The 16,055-nt window shown below is 40.7% G+C and overlaps 3 protein-coding genes across 3 annotated transcripts; 2 read left to right on the forward strand and 1 right to left on the reverse strand.

Moving 5' to 3' along the window:
- The first annotated feature begins 409 nt into the window (after window positions 1-409).
- Window positions 410-3,787, forward strand: cytip (cytohesin 1 interacting protein). Its single transcript, XM_034134613.1, has 8 exons — window positions 410-896; window positions 1,217-1,266; window positions 1,406-1,460; window positions 1,589-1,691; window positions 1,851-1,944; window positions 2,071-2,137; window positions 2,352-2,418; window positions 2,601-3,787. The coding sequence occupies exons 1-8, from the start codon at window positions 729-731 to the stop codon at window positions 3,065-3,067; spliced, it is 1,071 nt and encodes a 356-aa protein (XP_033990504.1). The 5' UTR covers window positions 410-728; the 3' UTR covers window positions 3,068-3,787.
- Window positions 3,788-4,957: 1,170 nt separating this feature from the next.
- LOC117485709 (radixin-like) lies at window positions 4,958-6,651 on the forward strand. Its single transcript, XM_034134372.1, has 2 exons — window positions 4,958-5,701; window positions 5,803-6,651. The coding sequence occupies exons 1-2, from the start codon at window positions 5,170-5,172 to the stop codon at window positions 6,189-6,191; spliced, it is 921 nt and encodes a 306-aa protein (XP_033990263.1). The 5' UTR covers window positions 4,958-5,169; the 3' UTR covers window positions 6,192-6,651.
- On the reverse strand, window positions 6,649-13,695 carry LOC117485708 (polypeptide N-acetylgalactosaminyltransferase 5). The gene is made up of 10 exons (XM_034134370.1): window positions 12,075-13,695; window positions 11,822-11,988; window positions 11,014-11,133; window positions 10,034-10,169; window positions 9,818-9,937; window positions 9,619-9,736; window positions 8,835-9,164; window positions 8,477-8,557; window positions 7,716-7,868; window positions 6,649-7,525 (listed from the first exon to the last, which is right to left on the reverse strand). The coding sequence occupies exons 1-10, from the start codon at window positions 13,205-13,207 to the stop codon at window positions 7,388-7,390; spliced, it is 2,496 nt and encodes an 831-aa protein (XP_033990261.1). The 5' UTR covers window positions 13,208-13,695; the 3' UTR covers window positions 6,649-7,387.
- Between the last annotated feature and the right edge of the window lie 2,360 nt (window positions 13,696-16,055).

Below are 16,055 nucleotides of genomic sequence, written 5' to 3' on the forward strand. Positions count from 1 at the left end.
GGCTTTTGTGCATAGTGAAAGATGATCTTCTCTTCCTGCAGATTAAACAGTGTGCCTTTTGTAGGCATGGGTGTGGTAGTGCGAGAAGGTTTGTGCACTTTGGTTCAGTTTTCTTTACCCCATTAGCCATTGTCTCCCTGGCTGCGGCCTGTGTGTGTGATTTCCCTTTTGAACCAACCGTGTCTGATGCCTTCGGCCCAATGACCCATGCTTTCTGTTTGGGGAGCGTGACAGTGGCCCCGAGCTAAATCAGCCTTTTGTCTGTCCTCATAAGACAAGTCTCCCTGCTTGGCAGAACACAGGACTCAGGCTGAAGCTAAGCCCATTGAGGAACTGAGAGTGAGAGAGGCTGGAAGCAGGTGCTGCTGCAAGCGTGATGTGGCAGTTTCTCATGCATTGCTGATTTCTGACAGACCATAAATCAAATTGCTTAGACTGCTAAAAAGGAAAGGGACTATTCGAAGGGGATTTATAAGAAAAAAAAAAAACGTCCTTTGCTTTTCAAAACAGCGGACCATGCCTTCTCAAGAAAGAAGTTGAAAGAGGTGAAAAGGAAGTAAGGTATGTGAGATTGTGATCTGCAGATGCAGGTCCACCACAACCCTCACATGACGTGGATTTCCGCTCTGACACATTGTGCCTGTATAGCTGCTCAGCGGGGCAGGGCCACACGATCACTGAAGAGCTGCTGCTGCAGGACATGATGGTGCTTTGAGGGCTACTCTACCATGCAGTCCACCATGAATTTCAATGGACTTCAACGACAGAACAGCCAAGAGAATTACATTCTGGATAATACTCTGAGGAAGAAATGCTCCCTGTGGTCCCGACGCTCCCTGAGGGAAAACAATGATCAACAACGGAACAACACAGGCTCCCTGTCCAGAGTCAGCAAGGTGAGACAATAAAGCAGATGTAAACACACACTTCTGCAATGCAAATCAAACATAAAACACAACATGTATTAGACCTGACATTTCTCTTATGCAGTATTGTTCATAATGAAAAGCAGTTCACGGATTTAACTGTGTAACAAAAGTATAGCATCTCTCTGCAACTGGCAGAAAGCCTTTTAACAATTGTAATCTTTTGAGTTATTTAGAAATGCAGGATCAACATTTTCTTACACTGAGCAACCTCTTTACTTTCCTGAGAGGTTTACACTTTAATCTATTATAATGTTTTAAAGAGGAACTCTGCATTTCTCCTTTTGCAGACAAAACTAACCCACTCCAACTCCTTGGTTGATTACTCTGACCCACAAAGGTAAATATATCAAATCTGAGGTGCAATAGATCGTAAAGGGGGGGTTTAACTTTTAACCTCACAACAAATCATTGATGGAAAATTCAAAACATGACGAGTTGTTCCTAAAATATTCATTTGCATTTTGTTGTTTGCACAGGACCATGATCGAACTTGAAAAACAAGACAATGAAACATTTGGTTTTGAAATTCAGGTAATCAGATTTTATACTCCTTAAGATGAAATACATAATGTTATGCTCTCATGCTTTTTAAAACCTGCTCGATTCTTTGATATGTTTATTGGAAAAGCATTTTTGTGACTAATTTTCCCTTGTTGCAGACCTATGGCCTGCAGCTGAAGGACAGCATTGCAGTGGAGATGTGCACGTTTGTGCTCAAAGTGCAGGAGGACAGCGCTGCTGAGAGTGCTGGCCTGACCGCAGGTAGACCACCCACATCCTCTAAACAGGCCTTCACAGGCTTCCCATGCATACACAGAGTTATTATGTCAACGCCTACACACACTGATGCACAGATGCTAAGCAAAGCCATGTCCTCTTCTTGTAAATGATTAGTTCCTTTTTTCTGCATGTTCATTGTAGGAGATATTATCGTCACCATCAATGGGGTCAGCATTGAAGGATCATCTCATCAACACATACTTGATCTGATCAAAGAATCAACCAACAGTCTAAAGTAAGTGATACAATAAAAACATTGGCTGTGCATCAAAGCACAACAGAGGATGAATCCAATGTGCAGAAATACAAATATCAGAGGTTTTTCTATTGTGTGTGACCATGTGTCTTTATGTGATTCCAGGATGGAGACAGTGTGTGGAAATGTAGTGAAGCAGATAGAGCTGGAGAAGAGGGTGAACCTGCTGAAGGTGTGTATCTGTGACCCGCCCATGTTTATTGTTAACATACTGCAGCTTTGTGGTTGTATTGCAACTAAACCACCCAATCCCAGCTAAACAGCTTACTCAAACATGTCATAACTAAACCCAGAAGAATTGTGGGCTCTCATACTGAGCCTTGAATGTATAGGCTAAAATGTTTCTTACCGGAATTAAAACCACAATCTTTCTTCTGGTCATACAGCAATCACTACGTGAGAAATTGGTGGAGCTGCAAGCCGTTACATTACAGGAAAAGCGTCTGATGCGAGGTGAGATGATTTGTTCAGCCGTCACCCAGCACTTCCTGTCTCACATCTTTCTGTTAATGCTGTGAAGTGTAACCTCCAGATAACTGAGATAAAGGAGTTCCCCTGAAAAATGAACACTGACAAACTTCCTGTTGCAAACTTCTCGTCAGCTACAGCTTTATCTAACACTGTTGTGTTTTCAGGGAACTTGAACAACAGCAGCCTCCACCTCTCGATGGACTCATCAGGGAGTCTGAGCACTCAACGCCGGCGTTTTTCAAGTGACAGTAGCTACCGAAGCGTGATGACAGAAGACAGTGACCAGGCCAGTGTGTTTGGGGATCTGTGCTCTCCAAGCCCCTGCAGTGCAGCCAGCACCACAGACGACAGCTGCTTCTTCTCCAGAGACTTCCCCTCACAGGACGGCTCCCGCAGGTTTTCAACAAGCTCCAACCATCATCACCAATCCCTGGGACGCTCCAGCAGCTCCAGCTTGGCCGGCAGCAGCAGCAGCTCCATCTCTCCTTCCTGGGAGGAAACAAGGATCTCCTCCTTGTTTGGTACCCTGCCCCGTAAAAGCAGGAGAACCAGTGTTCGTAAACACATCCTGAAGTTAATTCCTGGACTCCAGCGATCAGTGGAAGAGGAGGAGATTGGAACAAACTCTTAGTGACTCACATGCTCCTTGTGTCTATTTGATACTAAGGGTTAACAAGGTTTCTCATGCTCTTTTTGCAGAACGAAATAGACACTGTAATGAAGTGTTTCCACACACACAAGGTTTGGTTAACCCTTAAAAGAAACCTGTCTTCGCCTTCATGGGAACTCAGAGATAACTGACATTTTGGCACTTGGCATTTATCAATGTCAAAGTTGATCCAAGAGGGTCCTGAGCCTTAAAGGTGAGCCTGGCTCACTGCTTGGCTTAGACTTGTGGTTGCACAAAAGCATTATGAAAATATTCTTCCTTTGTGTGAATGTACGAATACAAGATTGTAATGTAAATACATGAGATGTGTATCCTACTGGCTTGAATAAAAAGCTGCATTAATCAGAAGTCTGAACTGCAGTAGCTGAACTCATGTAGCACCTTGTACTTTAACATGAGTTTACTGTGACCTAAAACCCATGAGAACCATGTATGTTTCAGGTCCGATACACATGTAAACAGCACTTCGGTCACATTCAGGTGCTGAAAACCAAAACCAGAGCTCTACTCCATATAGGTGTCTGCTCAGCTCATAACAGGATGTGGGTACAAGAGGTACAACTGCTCGTTCACAACATTTCTTTTTAACTTTCGGTGTTCAGAAATACTGTTTCTTGTTTCTGAATATGCTTAAATATGTATGTTTCACTTTCAATAGCAATAAATTACGTTTTTACAGAATGTCGCGCTTTCTTTTTTGGTATCAAGTCAATAAAGTCTGTTTGCAATTGAAAATAAACGTGTGAAGTTAAACACTGTATAGTGTTTTCCGTCAGTGATCAGATAAAGCACACTCTGTCTGAAGTTACCTTTGCCACAGGAAGTGTATTTAACACATTACAGAGTGAGTTACATTATAGATTTCTGTTGATGATGCAGGTAGTGCAGATCGATTATTCATATACATAAAACAAGTATTATTATGGGGACTGTTGATTGCCTGTAAAGTTTAAGTTACAACAGTTACAACACTTGAGAATAGCACCTCACACATTTCCTGTAATAAGTGTCACTTCTTTGGTTTCCTGTCTGCTAAACAGAGGGAGACAGAGAGAGGTACAGAGGGGCATCATCACATTATGAGGAATTTAACCGTTTTCCACTTGATTACTATATTCACAAAAACAAAAACGTTATGCATCAGCTAAACTGAGAGACTAATCATTTAGAAATATAATAAAAATAATCATTCGAAAAGTAACAGTAGAGAAGTTTTACCAGCAAGCTACTTAAGAGAAGTTCTTTTTTAACGTTTACTAGTGTTGCTTGTTGAGGTGGATCTAGCTTTACACAGTTAGGTTATTGAGTCCTGTGGTTTCCAACATAAGGGTTGGGCCCCTCAAAAATGTCACAGGATAAATTGTGGGGATTGTGACGTAATTAATGCAAGAAAATCAACAAACGTCTTTTCTTTATTTCGTCTCTTTTATTTAACCTCTGATATATTTTTTTGTTAAATAAAAAAGATTGTTACCTCTTTGTACTGCTGATGTTTCCTGTTTCACGAAATGTAAGTGTTCAAAATGTTATTTCAGCATTTTAGGTGCCTAAGGAAATTATGAATGAAGGCATTAACAAGGCTTATCTGCAGCACGTGTGCAGAACCACAGTTGGTTCAGGTGAAGCTCCACTGTAAAGAAAAACTATAGGAGAATGTTAATCCAGACTGAAAGGTTACAGAATGAAGGAGGTCACCCCAGCAGGGATTATCAAAGAATAAATACAATCGCTTCATGCAGATGCCAAATACACAAGGATTCTTTGTTGGAGCCCCAACAAAACCCTCGTTCTTCAGTGTTGCAACACCCACACAGAATTACATGGTACTAGCACTAGAGAGCACACACACGCTGGACCTTGCACTGAGACTGAGACGTAGCATGGATTCTGTTTTCAATCTGAGCATGTAGGAAAGGAGGTATTTTGGTAAAATACTTTGATTGCTGGAGCAAACGGTGTTACGATGAGAAGTCTGGTGGTTGCTTAAAATTGCCTCAGCAAATAGTCTTCAAAGGAACAACATTGAAGCTATTATCTTCAATAGGCAAAAGTAGAACAGAAGGATGGATATGGAGACAAGCACAATTCCTCCAAAGCCCCCCAGGCTGGCAGTAGATGAAGACACACTTGCATCCCAGGTACTAGAGATCATCGGTGGGATCACTCGTGAAGCCCTGCAGACCCTGGAGGAACCCGAGGAAAAAGACGTGTGGTTAATGGAGGAGGGAGATGACTCTGTGTTCTACAGTGACGAGGACCAAGTTCATCAGGACATTACAACTTGTGGTGTTGGTGCCAACGGGTGCAAGCCTCTTGTCAACAGTGTGGCAGATGTTGAGGAAGAGCCAGGGGAAGAATACATTACTGACAAAGAAAGTTCAGAGTTGAAGGAGGAATTGAGTCAGCACGTCATCGTGGATGAACAAGAAGAGGAACGCCAAGAAGGCCAAACAGTAAAAACTCAACCTATGGATCAGTCAGATCCGCAAACAGAGTCTGATCTAACCTCAGAGAAGTCAGAGAGCGCCTGTGGAGAATCTTCCAAGTGCACTATTGCAGAGATGCAAACAGAGCAAAACACATCAGCTGAAAAAGGTAAGAGTAACTTATTTATATTGTGCAGTAACATAGATTGCTTTAGAGGGCGGTTTTTGTTTACAGATGCAAAACTGTTTTTCCCTCTCTTTTATTTTCAGTGAATCTACCAGTTGAGAAAGAAGAAGTGACACCAAACCCTGAGCCCTCTGCTGTCACTAATGAGCGGGGCTATGACAGGCTGAATGGGGAGGCAGACGTCCCACAGCAGATGTCTAATGCTGATCTCCAGGTATCAGGTGACAGGCCGCTTCAGGTGGAGCCAGAGCAGGAGCGCAACTTCCTCATCCCTGGGGGGTTTCATCAAAAGCTCAGTCCAGGCTACTCCACTCTGCCTCTGCCGAAGAAATCGTGCAGCAGCGACGGCGACCAGAAATCCGTCAGCCACCTCTCTTCCTCCAAGTACGGCACCGTGTCCTACCGCAAGATCCGCAGAGGAAACACCCGCCAGAAGATAGAGGAGTTTGAGTATATGATGATGAATTTGTAAGAAGATCTAACTGATTGAACATCTTTACCATGTGGTACACAGTTTACATATTTATTTGTTTGAAACATCTAATTGTACAAAGCATTAACATTTCTGATGTAACTTTAGGGTCACACAAGATTTCCAAATGAAGAGCATTATTTATATCAGCTGTGCATTATCTGATTTGAGAGCAATGCTTAAAAAACCTCTTGTATGTTCTGCTTTTCATTTGATGGTTTTATGTGGAAAACATCTTGTTATGTAAGGCAGGTATTTGGGCAGTGGATTACACGAAATAAGACGCTCAGGGCTTTATAATCCTACTCGCTATAATAACTACGATGTTTGGTATAACAACTTTAGCATCTTAACCTCTAGGGTAAGAATTTACAAGAGATTAACCAAAACATCATGCATACTTCATGTCTTAGTAATGGCAACTGTATTAAAAACAAATAAAAAGATATAGCTTATTAAATCTAAAAAGATCTCTTTTATTCGTATGCATTTCCATCAGTATGTGGTTTAAGGGTTTTGATAAGAGGCCGCAAAATCATGATATAACATCACAGGTTTGTTGTGTGTTTTAAACCAACACTTCCCTCTAGTGACAAGAAGACATTCATACAAATGGACCGTTTTTAGAAAAAAAACCCACAACAAAAGAATGCAGCATTAAAAAGCATAGAAGCAGCCGTTTCCCCCCCATGTGCCTCGTCAAACACAAAAGTACATGACATGAAGAAAAGATGATGTTTAGCTGGAAACATGTGATATGTTCAATACATTCTATATTACATGCAATTAGTCCCAGCCCAAAATGAAGAGAATGAAAATCACTTTTTACATCTGACATCTGATAGGCACTGTTTATCTTTGGTAGTGAGATATGTTGTGCTTAATATAAAGTGTTCACAGACATTCACCAGAATCCCTTTGACAATCCCCGGTTCAAATTGTTCCAAAACAGAAAGGAGATGCTGCCTTTCCTCTGGCACACAAGTTTAAAATTCTACGCCAGTCCATGATGATTTGATGAAAGGAAATTAGAAACATTGCACATTCCCAAACTCTGCTCTGCACCACATGTTCCTGCCACCAAAGCGCCTCCCTCCTCTGGACAGTGGTGCGTTGAGTCTGAGCTGCAGACTGTAGTGTAGTGTAGGCCACTGAAGGTCTCTATAGTGCATGTGTGACACAGTTCAGTCTCATCACTAAGCGTGGTAGTGTGTGAACTGCCACTTCTGGAAGGCATTTCCGGTTTCACATGGATTCAGGCGAAGAGTGTCACCCAGAGGCCCCGCCTCCAGGCACATGTGTTTGGATACAAACTCTGCTATGAGGTGCTCCGCCTTGACAAAGACAAAACAGGAAACATGATTAATGAGCGAAGCTTTAGCCTCTAAACAATCTTTGATTCCCTTTCCCTTATACCAAACTGAAACCAACTTCACAAAGCAAGCCAGTCATGTTGTTTGAAATAAAGTAAAGAAAGAGAAAGAAGTAGTAGACAACACAACGGCACACCCAGAGTCGACCTACCAGAGCGGAGTTGGATGATTTGTGGAACCAGCGATGCTCAGGCTTGGCGTTGTCACATAATTGTAAAGCGAAGCTGCTGCCCTTGCCTTGGGGAGCGAGACATAGATCTTGCTGCCGTATGTGCCTCGTCCAGGTGTAATTAAAGTGCTGACTCTAAATACCAGAGAGAAAGAGAGAGGAGTGACAAGGATGTAATTAGGCTCCATGAAAAATTGAAGATTTTTGAAGGGCAGCTCAGTGTTCTGCTGTGAACCCAAAAAGACCACGTACAGAGGCCTGGTCTGGCTGGGACTCCTCCCTTGTTTATCGTGGCTTGGGTCCTGTCTTGGACTCTGATTGTCCTGATCCAGGATTATTCCTGGATATTTTTGTTCTACGCCCCCCATAATTACCACAGGCAAGAGGCCATAATTGCACAATCACCGCATACTTTCCTCTGAAACACTATATCACTTTTGCAGTTAAAACATTAGTAAAATAAACATTAAAACCTGCAATGTCTTCTGTGCTCTTAACATTTGTTGCACTTGCATGTGAGCTACAGAGCTATCTTAAACTAAATATTTTTTTAAGCATTTAAGCTCTATTTGACAAGTGAATGCACATGTGCTGTAACTGAACACTTCTAGTTCATAGTTGGAGGTAATGTGCCATTTGTTTGAAGTCTGATGCTTGAGAAAGTCTGGATCTCAAGGGGAGTAGTCCTGGTAAAATAAAGGTTACATCAAAAATAAAAAAAAGAATACAAAAAGCACACCCACCTGCTTGCTGAGATCACATGTATCAAAGGACAGAGAGCCTTGCTGCATATTGAGGCATTTTCTCAAGCCCTGATTAAAGACCTACAAGGAGAAATTAGATTAAAATAAAAATAAAACAACACAGAAGTGAAACAGCAGCACTGCAAACATTTCTTCACTCATTTGGATTGGGTATGACAATGAGCCTTGTTCTCGTTTCTTTCGATGAATCCTGACAGAAAGCTATTGTTTGTTCCAAAGAGAACAATCATAGTCTCTGTTTGGGTCCAGAGCCAACAATAGCTTGAGGGAGGGAAAGTATAACAAGCTTTCCTTTTAAAGAAATGTTAATGTAAACAAAGTGTATTCCTCTACATACCAGGCCCTCAGCTTTGGCTAAAGGTGCGTTCATATCTGGAAACACGTTGTCCAGGTACCACTTGAAGCTCTTGCACTGGAGCTTCTTCCTCAGCTCGATCTGCTCGGTGAGATCGCCGATGTCGGTGCTCTTTTTATCCAGCAGGTGGTGGTAGCCGTGGCCGTAGAAGAGGTCCTTGTACTCATCCAGCCAGACCTCTGCCACCCTGGCCAGGTTACGCTCCACCGTCTTCTGCCGGTCTTTCGGGAACTTGTAAGGATTCTGTCCTCGGAAGATGTGTCCCACTCGAGAGCAGGGGATGATCTCGATTTCCCCTCCACACATCCAGATCTGTTCAAATGGTAGGATAAGGCAGCATGTGAGTGAAGCTTCCAAACACCTGTGGCCAATATTTGTGTATGAAATTAAAAGAATGACATACCTTGGCTAATAAATAAAGCTAAATATAGCTTATTTGTTTGTTTATTTATTTGTTGTCTTGTATTTTTGTCAAATGTATTTCTTTAAGAAAAAAAAGAAAATAATATATATATATACAGTATATGTTAGTAAGTTAGTTTTTGGGAGAAGGGGTGGGATTAAATAAGTGTAAACTTCTTCCCACCCCTTTTCGGATGGGTAATTAAGTAGATTATTGGTTTATACATAATTTAGAATCAGTAATATTTTTGTATATCAATTTGACACCGATTCATTTTGTATTGTATAATAATTCTCATGTTACATTTTTGTATTATTGTTTTACACATTCGAAATAAATCAAATCAAATTAAAAAAAAGATACCTTAAATGAAATCTCCATGTTTTCCCCACCCCACACATCCAGGCCGGGATCATAGGTGCCGAGCTCATAGAAGTATTTCTTGTCTATGGAGAAAAGGCCTCCAGCCATAACGGGACATCTGTAGGATATAATGAAATAAATGTTAATCAAGTTGAACTAATAATAGAATGTGAATATCAAAATTGACTGTTTTAGGTACCTGATGGGATCGGAGATGCTCATGTTATTCTTCTTAATGTACTCCTCTGGTAATGCGCTCCAGCCAAACACCAAAGGCCATTTGAAAATACCTCTTTGGAAGTTGTCAACCAGCATATAACTGAGGAACAGAAGCTCCAATGTCAAAATAACATTCTCTTTAAAACGAATATCACATCATGTTAATAGCTTGAGAGATATGGCAGTGTTGAGTCACCTCATGTCCTTATCACTGACAACTTCAATAACCGGACAGGGCACCTTCTTACGATCCAGGTAGATTCTCTCCAGCAGCGGCTCCAGCCAGCCCACGTTACATTCAATGTGGGAGTCGAGGAAGGTAAGGACCTCGCCTATAGTAAGGGGTTAGAAAGCAAACATCCTGGTGTAGTTAAACAAATAACCACATGTGCGACAGTGCAACCGTTACGACGCCTATCAAAAGGTTCATTGAGAGGCAGTTGCTTGCTCAAGTATGTAAGTAACGTGCATAACATAGCATGTGGAAAACGCGTGTGTTTCTACTTAAGAACATGATGTGGAGTTCTGTATTTGTTGCAAGACTATCCATGAATGATCTTCCACACAGTTAAATGTGTGGAGCAAGTGCACATACTTGCAAGCCGTTTGGGTTTACAAGTTCCAAAGACTGGACCACAGACTGTCTGCATCATTGCCTCTATTTAAAATGAATTTTGCCAATGTCAACCTGACATTTCAGAAACACACAAGACCATAGATGAACGCCCAATCAGTGTTATTCAAACTAGAAAGTGAAGGTTACACTGTTAATGTGCGTTGTTTTACTACTTTTTAACTTTACACCAAATGGATGTTCATGTTGCGGATTTAAAGTTAGATTATTCAAAGCCCACATGACTATCATAATCCCAGAAAGTAGTTATAATAATAATATTTCATGTTAAAAACATAATTACAATTTCAGACTTTCAAACTTGCCCTTTGATAACAAGCTTCTTCTTATCTGATTAGCTTAGTTCTAGAGCTGAAAATACACAGCCGAGATAAGGACACACTGGTTGTTCTGTTTAACATTTACAAGTCTGACCAAGTGATTCGACATATTCATGTGAGTTCTGTCTTTATCCTTCTCTTATGTGGGACAAATCCCCTGCTACATGCACATATGTATACCACATTGAATAAGTGTATGACACTGTTCTAAGCTTTGGTTACCTTGGGCTATATCAGCTCCTGCGATCCTGGCCCTGATCAGACCCTGACGCTCCTTCAGACGAAGAATTCGCACTTTGGGAAACTGAGCCATGTACTTGTCTAGCTGCTCCATCAGATAGTCTGCCGGAAGAAAATAAAAAATATGAACACTGACAGCAGGAAAATATTCATATAGCTTGAAAAATGACCTAGCATTAAAACAAATTACATTTCTTGTTAGAACAGCGTAGTTGGTGATTCTCTCGAAATAGCTGTGGATACTTTTACTCTGATATACTTCACATTGACATTTTAATTGACTATTTGATCTTTAATAACCACATCTCATGGATAATGCTCAAATATGTGTTGTGTAATAAGATAACCCAAAAACAAATCAAAAAACTATTCTCCAGAACACCAGAGTTGTGATGTGTGTTTACATGTTGGTGGACTTGCATCCTGTGTGCATTCTCAAACTAAGAAATGTTTGTATTTATTCAAAATTCTAAAATAATTCAATTCAAAATAATTAGAATTACAAAGATGATGTTCACAGCAACCTTTTCATGAACACTTTTGGAGGGGCAGCTGCAAGAATGTTCAATACAGTCTGAAGAATTAGGTTAAATTATTTGACCAATTCAAATTACTATTACTACATTTGGGTTTTAAACAAACAATTGTGTCCTCTAATAATAAAAGCATAGTGCTCAGCTTGTCATTAGCAGTTTTCTCCTACGAATGCCAATTTTGGAATTAGTTTTTTTTAGTGGAGACCCACCAAACGTAACATGCCCTACCCCTGAAACAGTAAGTACATTATTACCTTTGGTGCTGAAGTCATCCACCAGAATGATCTCTTTGAGGAGGTGTGGTGGAGATCTGTTTAACACACTGTGAACAGAGCGGAGGAGTGTGGACCACACTTCATCCACAAAACAGAAAATCACACTGGTGGAAGGCAAGTCATCATGGACCAGATTCTGTGCACACCTGGAAACACAGCACAAATAAATAATTAATCAAAAACAACAGCTTGGGGGTCAGAGCTCAATGAAGCGGTGCAGAAGTAGACTCACATATCAGGCCTGGTGTCGGGGATGGCTCGGTCCACTGGGATCTTGTCGCTCAGGTAGACATTAAAATGCCCTTCGTTCCATCTCTTCTTTACCTCTATATCTTCGTTACTGGAGGCCAGTGCTGCCAGACCAAACTGGCCCATTGCGTTAACATCTCTGGGAGAGTTAGTCATGTCCAGAGAGAGCATTTTGTGGACACCTGGTTTTCTGACAGCACTGGAGTTATCCTTGGAGCCCTCTCCTGCTTGGAGCTTGATTGTAGGTTTTGCTGCCTTCGGGTCAGTCTTGGCGATCATCCTGACCTGTTTTTTCTCCTTTCCTTTGACCTCCTTGTTGACTGGTTTAGATGTTGTTTCAACAGGGTGGGCCTCTTTGTTCTTAAGCTCACTCACTCTCACTTTCGCTCCAGTCTTAGTCTCAGATTTCTCCTTGACTATTTCGTTTGTCTTTGTTTCAATTTTGTCCAAAGCTTTTTGTACAACACCCTCTGCTTTAATGGGTCCCTTCTTTGAAGTTGGTAGTGGTCCATGTTTTGCTTCCTGAACACCTGGAGGAGCTTGGGTTATTTTAAGCACTACTACAGGTAATGTCACTTTAGCAGAGACAACTGTTTCTCTACTTTTCTCTACTTTCTTGACATTCAAATCCAAGTTTACTGCTCTTTTATTTGCAGGAACTCCCAGCTTCGGTGTGACATTTTGTACAGCCCCTCCTTCTTTATGATCAGAAGCAACATCTTTTTGCTGGTCAATGTTGTCCATATAATTTACTTGGTGAGGTAGAGAGTTTATCTTTTTTTTATCCTCCAAAATGGGATCTTGTTTCTTGCCTCCCTGTCTGTACACTTTGGCTAGTTTGAGGCTTGGATTGAGTGGTCCTTTAACAGCATGTGTAACAGCAAAGTCCACCCTCTGAACTGGGTTTTTAAAACCCCTTCTGACCACCTGTGTCATCCGGGACTGTTTAAAATCGTCCCTTTCTCTGATCACTCGCTCCTTCAGCAGCTGACTGTTCACATCGTTCATTGACAAGCGAAGTACAGCCATGTCAAGCATTAGCCAAATAATAGAGGCAATGAACACAAATGCAAGTACCCTCCCACTCCCCCTTAAATATCTCCTAATCTTCATCATTTTGGGTGTTTAAAAGTGGAAATCCAGGTGAAAATGAGGAGAATGTCAAAGTATCATACTGTTAAGGCCACTTCTCAGTTGTAGGCGAGGTTTTTCTTTCTTTGGAGAAGTTAGCTGCCTGCGTGGCATGCTAGAAATATGACAGTGAGTAGCAGAGGTAGTCGGTGTTGTCATATAGGAATACAGACGTGTCTGACACCCATAGCCCAGCACAAAGATATCAAGTATAAATGTTAATTTCCCATACCGTATCGCTCTGGTCACCTTCAACCGCAGGGGGATATTACTTTAGTTTGTATCGCTTCGTCGTAACTCACAGAAACTTCACTAAAGTTGTCGGCTTTTTCGCTGAATCTCCACGTAACAACTTTGAACTGACACAGTTTTGTATGAGGACGACCTGGAGACCAACTTCCACTCTGTCAGTAAACTGTGATTGGACAGATTGACAGGAAAAGTATCCGCCGAGACGGAACCAACAACAAGCCAGCAGGAGAGAGCTGCAAGGGTACAGGAAGTGCGTGTTAAGCCTTCAAAATAAAGCATGGAACTTGCAATCGTTGAAACATGAAGTCTATTATGGAAAAATGTGCATAGACGACAACATCTGTTTCCAGGGGACAGTAAAAAGCACAAAAAAGTGATGTAAAATAAATACATAATTTAGCTAATGTTTCTAAACAACTTGGGTATATTAGGTCGCAGTGGCGAGCCTTGACTTTTATACCTGCCCTGATAAGTACGTTATTATGAGAGTGCTCTCATACTTGTTTGAATCTGAAATTGTATATATATATATAAATATATATGTGTGTGTGTGTGTGTGTGTGTGTGTGTGTGTGTGTGTGTGTGTGTGTGTGTGTGTGTGTGTGTGTGTGTGTGTGTGTGTGTGTGTGTGTGTGTGTGTGTGTGTGTGTGTGTATATGTCCGCATCTGTAGCCTGTATATTGTCTCATTATACCGCACTGTGAATTAATTAAAAGTAAAAAAAAGTAAAGTCATCATGAACACAGTTCTGTCCATCAGACAGGTTCCCCTCCTCGACTCCTCTGCTCGCATCTCCTGTGGGCGGGACAAAGACATAGGAGTCGAGGAGGGGAGTCGAGGAGGGGAATTTGAGAAATCATGAGAAAGGGCCTAAGACACGAGGATAGGAGTCGAGGAGGGGAGTTGAGGAGGGGAATTAGAGAAATTAGAAAGGGCTATAACATGCATCAACTTCACAGCGGGCGGAACTTGTCATAAAGTCCGCGAAAATAAAGCCCACCCATTTAGAGGGAAGATATGATTGGTCAATTGTACTGTCATTTGACATTACTCTCTCGTTGAGTTACTGTCGCTGGCCCTCTGTGAATTTACAGCAGGACCACCAATCAGCTCCTCGCTTCACAGTGACTGTGACTCGCAGAGAGGGCTAAAGGAGCTTCTTTCATTTAACCCTTCACATTCCAACAGAAACTGAACAGGCAGATTCGAAGGATTTATTTATTTGGAAATGTTATTTTAAATACAATTAAATCAAGGTATTTTAGTAAAACTAATGAAAAATATAACAAAAAAAATATTTTAAAAAATAAATAAAAATTATACTTTTTTTTATTTTTTATGTTTTCAAATATTATTTTTTAGAATATCTTAGGGCCTAGAGGGCCCTGACGGCTCGGTCGACTTCATTTTCATGAGCCACAAACCATGGCTACAATACAAAGCCTTTACAAGCCAGAACCAGATAACCATTATATGAAAACAAAACCTTTTTCCCCATTATTTTGCTTTTCTTTTTGACACATCTTTACTCATTATGCAATTATGATAAGAAAGTAGCCCAAATCAGTATTGAGATAAAGCTTTAATAATTTTCAGATACAATCATTATCTACATACAAAATATTTTCTGGGAGAAATGAATAGCTACTAACTGTTTTGACATACTAAGTTATTATTTTTGAAAACAAAATATCTTTTTTTAAACACAATGAACATAGGCCTACTGTATTTATTTATGACTTTGAGATAACAAGTCATGCTTTTCTAATAGTCCAAGAAGTCTACTTCAAAGTCATTTAGCAACTAAAATAAGATGCTAACGAGATCTATGTGATGTTCATCAAATGTATTGATCAAATGTATTGGACATTGATTAGATTTTTTAACTGATGTGTTCTAAATAAAAGTGTCAATCTCATTAATTGCATAACATGTATTTAATGAGAACTTTACTTTGAAGGTCTTAAACGGAAACTACTTCTACACTCGGCAGATTAACAGCATCACGTTTACGTAGGCAAGAAGTTTAGCCTCTAGTAGTATGTAGTGTCGGCGTCAACCTGCAAGCTACATTTAAAGCGGAATGTGCAGACGACAGACAGGGACTGGTAGGGTTGAGTTAAAAATCTATTTAGCAATATGTTAGGTGTAGGCCTACTTCCTTCTAAGAAAGGCGCTGACGTCATCATGTCTAATCGACGTTATTCTTCTATTTCAGTGTTGCAAACAGGCTCGACCTGCACGACCAACACATACATCCGTGCCAACACACCTTAGAATCTAGTAAAACTTGATTTAACGCTGTGATCAATGGATGGTAGGCTATGTGTGAGATGACCTCAAACATGTCATAGTCTACTAATCAGTGCAGGTGAGTTTTTGTTTTCTCATTTTAAATCATATGTTAAAACTTTAAAAGACCCTGAGTTGCCACACTAAGGCTACATTAAAAAAAGAAGAAGTTTAAATCAGTTTTGCAGTGACAACAGGTTCTAGAGTAGTTTATATTTTGACCTCTTATATCACACACAAAAAAAACAATAAAGGAAATATTTATCTTTTTCTGGAAATGATGAATCCA

This window comes from Trematomus bernacchii, unplaced genomic scaffold, assembly GCF_902827165.1.
Source record: "Trematomus bernacchii unplaced genomic scaffold, fTreBer1.1, whole genome shotgun sequence".
Lineage (NCBI taxonomy): Eukaryota > Metazoa > Chordata > Actinopteri > Perciformes > Nototheniidae > Trematomus > Trematomus bernacchii.